Here is a 6,625-nt window from a genome sequence, read left to right as displayed (position 1 = left end):
ATTAATATTCTCTGATATATGATAGTTTAGGTTGAGTGTACAAAATTGAGAGTAGAATAGGTGTTTTGTAGTGAGTTTTGAGTTCTAAGTAGCTTTAACACCATCTGTTTCTTGATCCTCAAATGATATGAGAAATGATGATGTTGGGAAAGTTTGTCTTGTTTGTTTTAACAGTTTCCGGTATCTATTTCCCAGTAAATTTGTTCTCGGTTCAGTTCCGTCTGGATCCGGACCGATGCTCATCCCTAGCTTGAATTATACAAGAAAATGTATCCCTTAATACTTCCATGTATTCAGGAAAGTACATGAAACTCAAGAACATTGTATACCTCAATACTTTCATGTTCTCATTAAAGTATATGAAAAGAACTTTTCATCTTCAGATTGGAAAACTTATTATACTCTATCATTGAATATTGCACTGTTACTATCAGATAAGTTGAGTTGTACAAGAATTACAAATGATAAGGTAGGTACATGTGAGGAAACATATGGCATGGATGAACAAATGGTCATCTGGCCAAATTAAGCTCAAGACCGGTACAATTGATGAGTTTAATAAAGGATCATTAATGGTTTGTACGTAGTAGTTTTGGTACTAGTGGAAAAAATCTGAACATGGAAGATAATATCACCCCCTACGCTATTGGTAAGTTCCCTATTATATCAAACCAGTGTGCAAAAACTGGGACGTACATAATTTGAAATTTATTCCACTAATGACATTTCTCAACTTCAATATTAGGATTGGCATCTGAACAATTAAGACCATTTGTGTATATGCGTCCTAGACTAGGTCAAATATAAGGGAAGAAATGTCATTAGTGGGATAAATTTCAAATTACATACGTCCCCGTTTTCGTATAGTAGTTTGGTAAAATCGGGTGCGTACCAAAAGTGAGGGGGTGAATATAATGATATTAGCTTCAATGTTCAGATTTTTTCCACTAGCTGGATGGAGTTCTTATTATCCATCTCCTACTTCATGCTTTTCCTTCCTTGTTTTAACATTCCGTTACAAAAAACACTTTATAGTCATCATTTGATTCAGGTTCCTTTTAAAAACCATTATTAATTAACAGTTTTAGAAAAGATATAAATAGAAATTTCACAGCATCCCCAAGACATTTCCATGGCATGTGCATACATACATATATGTAAACACAGCCATTCATCTAGCTACATGTAATTATATGGACATGTGGGTATGTATTGATACACATATATATAAAGTGAAACGTGTCTGCGTTTTAGAAGATCTTGACTAAACATAAAGATAGATATAAACATGGTGGATGAGCATGATAAATTGCTACCTGTTGCAAATGTGGGTCGGATCATGAAAAGGATCCTACCACCCACCGCCAAGATCTCGAAAGAAGCCAAGGAAACTATACAAGAGTGTGCATCGGAGTTCATAAGTTTTGTTACCGGGGAGGCATCTGACAAGTGTCATAAGGAGAACCGCAAGACCGTTAATGGAGACGACATCTGTTGGGCTCTCGGGTCGCTAGGGTTTGATGACTACTCTCAGGCCATTGCCCGCTACCTGCATAAGCATAGGGAGTTTGAGAGGCATCGAGCATCGGCAGCTGCGGCCTCCTCTTCAGCAGCGTTAGACGCTTCAAACAAGACAAACATAGTCAACAGCAACGACGAAGCAACTGCTCGAGAAGCTTCTACTTCTATCAACTGTAAAGATCGATTGTATTATCCAAATACTTCACCACTAGAGTTCAGATAAATATGGAGCAAAAAAGGGGAAAGTTCACACACAAAGCCTTCATCAGCATATATGTAACCCTAGGTTATCGATATTTTCTGATCTAAAAACGTCATTTTCTTTCAAACTCTTGAATTCTATGAACAAATCAATCGTGATGGGCCTGTTTATCTGCGAACTTTGGTAGGTTCACAATTTCTGGAGACCCAAAAACTGTTTATGATTCTCTACACTTTATTTAAGTCTCTAATCTCCAGTTCTCTCTCTCTCTCTCTCTCTCTCTCTCTCTCTCTCTCTCTCTCTCTCTCTCTCTCTCTCTCTCTCTCTCTCTCTCTCAAACAGACACACACACACAAACACACACATACCATCTCCCTAAAGTTGGAAAACAGGTAACAGCAGCGTACAAAAATATACGGTTTTATGAGATACGGGAGTCCATATGTCAAGATGGATATGCCTCATGGTTATCAATTCAAGAACAGGTACTATCAGGGTATGTGTGTATTTTCATTCCTTGCCTTCTCAATAAAACATTCACTGAATTGAGGTGTACACATCACCTTTAATATAATGATTTCGTACATGAGTTTAATCAACTGTTTACTGTAACACTTTTATCTCCCTGAATCCCAAGTGTTACTGCTCTAGTGAACATACTCATAATAGAAAGATGTAGCTACCATAAGGGATCGATGTTTCTCCTTACAAGCTATGCAATCTTTATCTCTGGTGTGTACGTGTGTATGTGTGTGTGTGTTCGTCTATACATCCCTCTTGAGCCCTGGCCCTCAAGATATCTTCCTTCTGTCTTAGTAACGTTCAGGTCACAATCGTTTATGATCAATGTATGCCTGCAACCCATATAGTGCAAATCACACTGATTAAAGACTGAGCCCTCGTGCAACGACTTGAACTTGAGATGTTACAGATACTATCTTTTAGCTTATTCAGTGATCAACTAATTCTAACGCTTTTTAAGTCAGTAAAGAGAGGGTCAATAATTGGACATATGGCATTAATACGAAAAAAGTATATAGACATCGGTATATGGGTGTTTATTCTTGTAGCTGCACTTGTTAGTTTGGTTCTACTTCCCGGACCTTTATAAAAATACAGTCACTCACACGAAGCCTTTGGTCAAAGTACCTAATTCTTGAGGTTGACTAGTTTAGAAACCTTTCGATTCAAGGTCAAGCGTATCTACATTTCTTTCTAGAAAAGTAACGCTCAAAAGCGAATACGTATGCTGATTTTGTAAGTCAACATGGTTATGTAGTCACTCAAGACGCACAGCGTAGTTAATTTTAGCAAGATGACCTATGAATTTTTTTTTTAATCAGCAAATATACTAAAATAGAGTTAAATTATTTCATTTATATCCATTGAAGACTAACCCACAACCTTAATAAGAAAGAGCAACATGAGATATTAGAAGCTAAATTACCATTGATCAAAAACACTAGAAATTGTGATAAATTAATAAGCTAAAAAAATCATTTTTAATAAATAAATAGCATTTTTAACAAATGCAATAATTTTTCTGCATACTATTTTATGGTCATTTTAATTTAATATTATATATAAATTATTTTTTTAATGTATTTTTTTTATTTTATTAAATTTCATATAATATTGATATATAATAATTGTTCAATTTCTCATTAACGCTTCCTTGTAATTTTAATAATATAGTTTAGTACAATTCGCAAATTAATACCTATAAAATAATAAAATTCAACTTTGACTTTGATTTTATGTTATGTACAAACATGTTCTTATACAATTAATTTGATTACATAACTTACTATAAATTATATTGACTTATAATTTGTTCATTTTTTTAACATTTTAAGAGTCGTGAACTATCTTAATAAATTTAATATCAACATATTTTTTTAATTTGGTTTTACTTTAGACTATCTTCATTTCAAATGGAAACAAACTATCAGCTTTAATAAATGAAATGAAAAAAGGTTAAATGTTGTTTTAAAAACCTTAATGCCTTATTTGTTGGATTTAAAAAAATAGATATTGAGTAAACTAACCATTATAAATGAGTTTTTTAAAGAAATAATAACAATTTTTTCAGTTTTTGAAAAATGACTAATTATTCCAGAATACCCATTCTGGATTTGATCTACATTTTTTGGTTTTCCCAATATCCTTTTCCAAAGAAATCACTTTGGGTATCTCCAAAATGTCTATTTCGAAGTGTTTAATAACATAATTTTTAATATAATATCTGATTTCATGTCCTAATATTGTATACATGTTTCACATATTACTATATTTGTTTAATTGTTTTGTTATAAGTAAGAAATGAAATTTTGTTCGATATTCTAGAACTGTTCATCGAATTTTAGATTTATTCTTGAAATTTCAGAGTTTTTTGAGACAAACAATGTTTACTGGTGGGGTGGTTATATGTTGTATTGTCTAGAGTTAAAAACAAACATGGATTAAAAATATTAATTTTAGAGAATGACGGTAAACTTAACAATATAACATCTATAGTTGAAGTACTTATTTATTCATCATTTTTTTTTAAAATATGTCAATAGTTTTCTTTTATTAGTATACATTGAAGTACTTATTCATTTTTCGATCGTATTTATTCCAAAATTTTACTTTAAAAATACTTAATGTTTAGACATTTATATTTCATTTTTTAATTAATATATGTACTACACAGGTCCTACAACTAGTAATATACATAAAATAAATTTGGTACATATTGAACCTGAATCTAAAAAGTTTCAACTTGCCAAAATTAAACCTAAATTTAAATGTTTGAACTTGCACCATTAGTCTAAAATAAGAATTATTTTGTGGATTTAATCCCTGTTAAATTTTAGAATATTATTATATCCTTTTTTGTTATATTCTAATATTTATTTTAATACTTTCATAATAAAATATCAAAATAATAACCCACCCCACATACTGTATAACATCCCAAATTCCATGTAACGCTCCGATTCCCAGGTATTGATTTTTGATATAAGAATTTTCTTGATTTCAAGGTCTACTCAACGAGTTGGTTGCCCAACTCGTCGAGTAACAGCGGGTTGGTCCATGTGTTTAAGTGACCTACTCGCCGAGTCCAAGGAGGGAATCGATGAGTAGGAGCTAGAGGATGAAACCCTAATTTCTAGGGTTTTACACCCTATTTAAAGGATCATTGGCCTCCCCAATTTCCCCTTCACTACCTCTTGATACCTCATAGCCCTAACTCGTGTGAGTGTGCTCCATTTGTGTGTCTTAAGCTTTGAAGAAGGATTTTTGGTGAGAAAAGCTTGAGGAACCAGCCGCTAGAAGCAAGGAACGCGTGGGAATCAGAGATCTACCTCAGTTGGCATCCTTTGGAAGGTATTAAGTTGTTAGCTTGGCCTCATTTCATTCTAGATCTCTTTTGGGTGGATTTTAGTAAGCTTCCTAGTGTTTGAGCTAAGATCTGAAGTTGCAACTTAAGATCTGAACTCTCTTGGGTCTCTATGTCCATAAAGTTGTCAGCTTTGGCAAGTATGAACCTCCCCTCAAGTGTAAGACTTCTTTGCAAGCTTAGTTTTGTCATTTTAAGACTTTAGAGCTTTGCATGCACGTAAAGTTTGCAACTTTACGTGATAAGCATGCCTTAGGAAGCTGGATCTATAATATGGAGCCTTTGCATGGCTTAAAAAGCATATGTATGGATGAAGGACTGAAGGGACTCAGCAAGTCAGCTAGGGTTTTCCCAACCTTTGGACGTGTATGAACTTGGCGAGTTGCAAGGGAAACTCGATGAATCGGCCAAGGAGTTTACGGCCGCAAACCTTAGGAACTCGACGAGTCACTCTAGTGACTTGGCGAGTTGGCGAGTTATGCAAGGAGCTCGGCGAGTAACTGAGGGTACTTGACGAGTTAAGGTCAACTTGGACTGTTGACCTTGACAGTTGACTTAGAACTTGACCAAGGGTTGACCAGTTGACTTCTAGGGACATTTTGGGAAATTAGAAATTTACAAGCATGGTTCTATGGTGGATATAGGTGGTGGAGGTTGTGCCTGAGATCTGAGAGTTTGAGTTTATCTTCGAGTCGACAGTGTGAGGTGAGTTACCCTTACTATATCAATGGGTCTAAGGCACCAAGGTCGGCCCTTTATGGATTGTATCCGTTTATGGCATGATATGTTTATTGATTACATCCTGGTAGTTAGGATGGTGATATTCTTATCCTTAGTGGCCTAGTTAAGTCAGTGTCCCGATCATTGGATGATGCTATGTTAGTGACCAGTTAGGTATGTTTCCCGGTTAGTGGGATGTTCCTATGATTAGTGATCTGATAGATCGGTTTGACTGTTAGATTTTATGAGCTAGTATATGATATTATGTGCACATGTTTGTTGATTGGGGATTGGGTTGAGGCGGTCCTGCTTCGGTGAGCGTTCCGGATAGGCTAAAGGCTCTGCGAGGCGGTGTAGTCATGCCGAAGGCTCGGGAGCTGTCCAGATAGGCTGAAGGCCCTGCAAGACAGTCCATTCATGCTGAAGGATCATTGTGCATGTTTTTCTATATTTTTTGATATGACATGATTATGATTATATGAGTTGGTATTTTGGGGGAAGCTCACTAAGCTATCGGGCTTACAGTTTCAGTTTATTGTTTCAGGTACATCAGGGGATCACGGCAAGGTGAAGGCAAGATCATACAGCTCCTCATGTTTTTTTCATGTTTCTGGGAAAACTCTGATATAGACTATTTTGAAAACAAATCTGTAATAACTATTGGTTTTTAATGTTTTGAAAAGTTTTAAATTGGCTTGAATTTTATGGGTGTTACATTTCAAACGAAAACTTTCATATTAAATTTAAGAAAACCATGTCATTCATTCATAAAAGTAGTTATTCAATTGTTTTAAAAA

General features: G+C 34.8%; 1 protein-coding gene across 1 annotated transcript; it reads left to right on the top strand.

Annotated features, from left to right (window-relative positions):
* The first annotated feature begins 1,103 nt into the window (after nt 1–1,103).
* Nucleotides 1,104–1,989, top strand: LOC111878907 (nuclear transcription factor Y subunit B-4). The gene has a single exon (XM_023875395.3). The coding sequence runs from the start codon at nt 1,289–1,291 to the stop codon at nt 1,742–1,744; it is 456 nt and encodes a 151-aa protein (XP_023731163.1). The 5' UTR covers nt 1,104–1,288; the 3' UTR covers nt 1,745–1,989.
* The last annotated feature ends 4,636 nt before the right edge of the window (nt 1,990–6,625 follow it).

This window comes from Lactuca sativa, chromosome 9, assembly GCF_002870075.4.
Source record: "Lactuca sativa cultivar Salinas chromosome 9, Lsat_Salinas_v11, whole genome shotgun sequence".
In the NCBI taxonomy this organism is placed as follows: Eukaryota; Viridiplantae; Streptophyta; class Magnoliopsida; order Asterales; family Asteraceae; genus Lactuca; species Lactuca sativa.
The sequence above is the reverse complement of the archived record's forward strand: the minus strand, read 5'-3'. Positions and strand labels throughout refer to the sequence as shown.

What these genes read in the sequence shown, in the direction of transcription:
- LOC111878907 (XM_023875395.3), top strand. Translation starts at nt 1,289, where the DNA reads ATGGTGGATGAGCATGATAAATTGCTACCTGTTGCAAATGTGGGTCGG.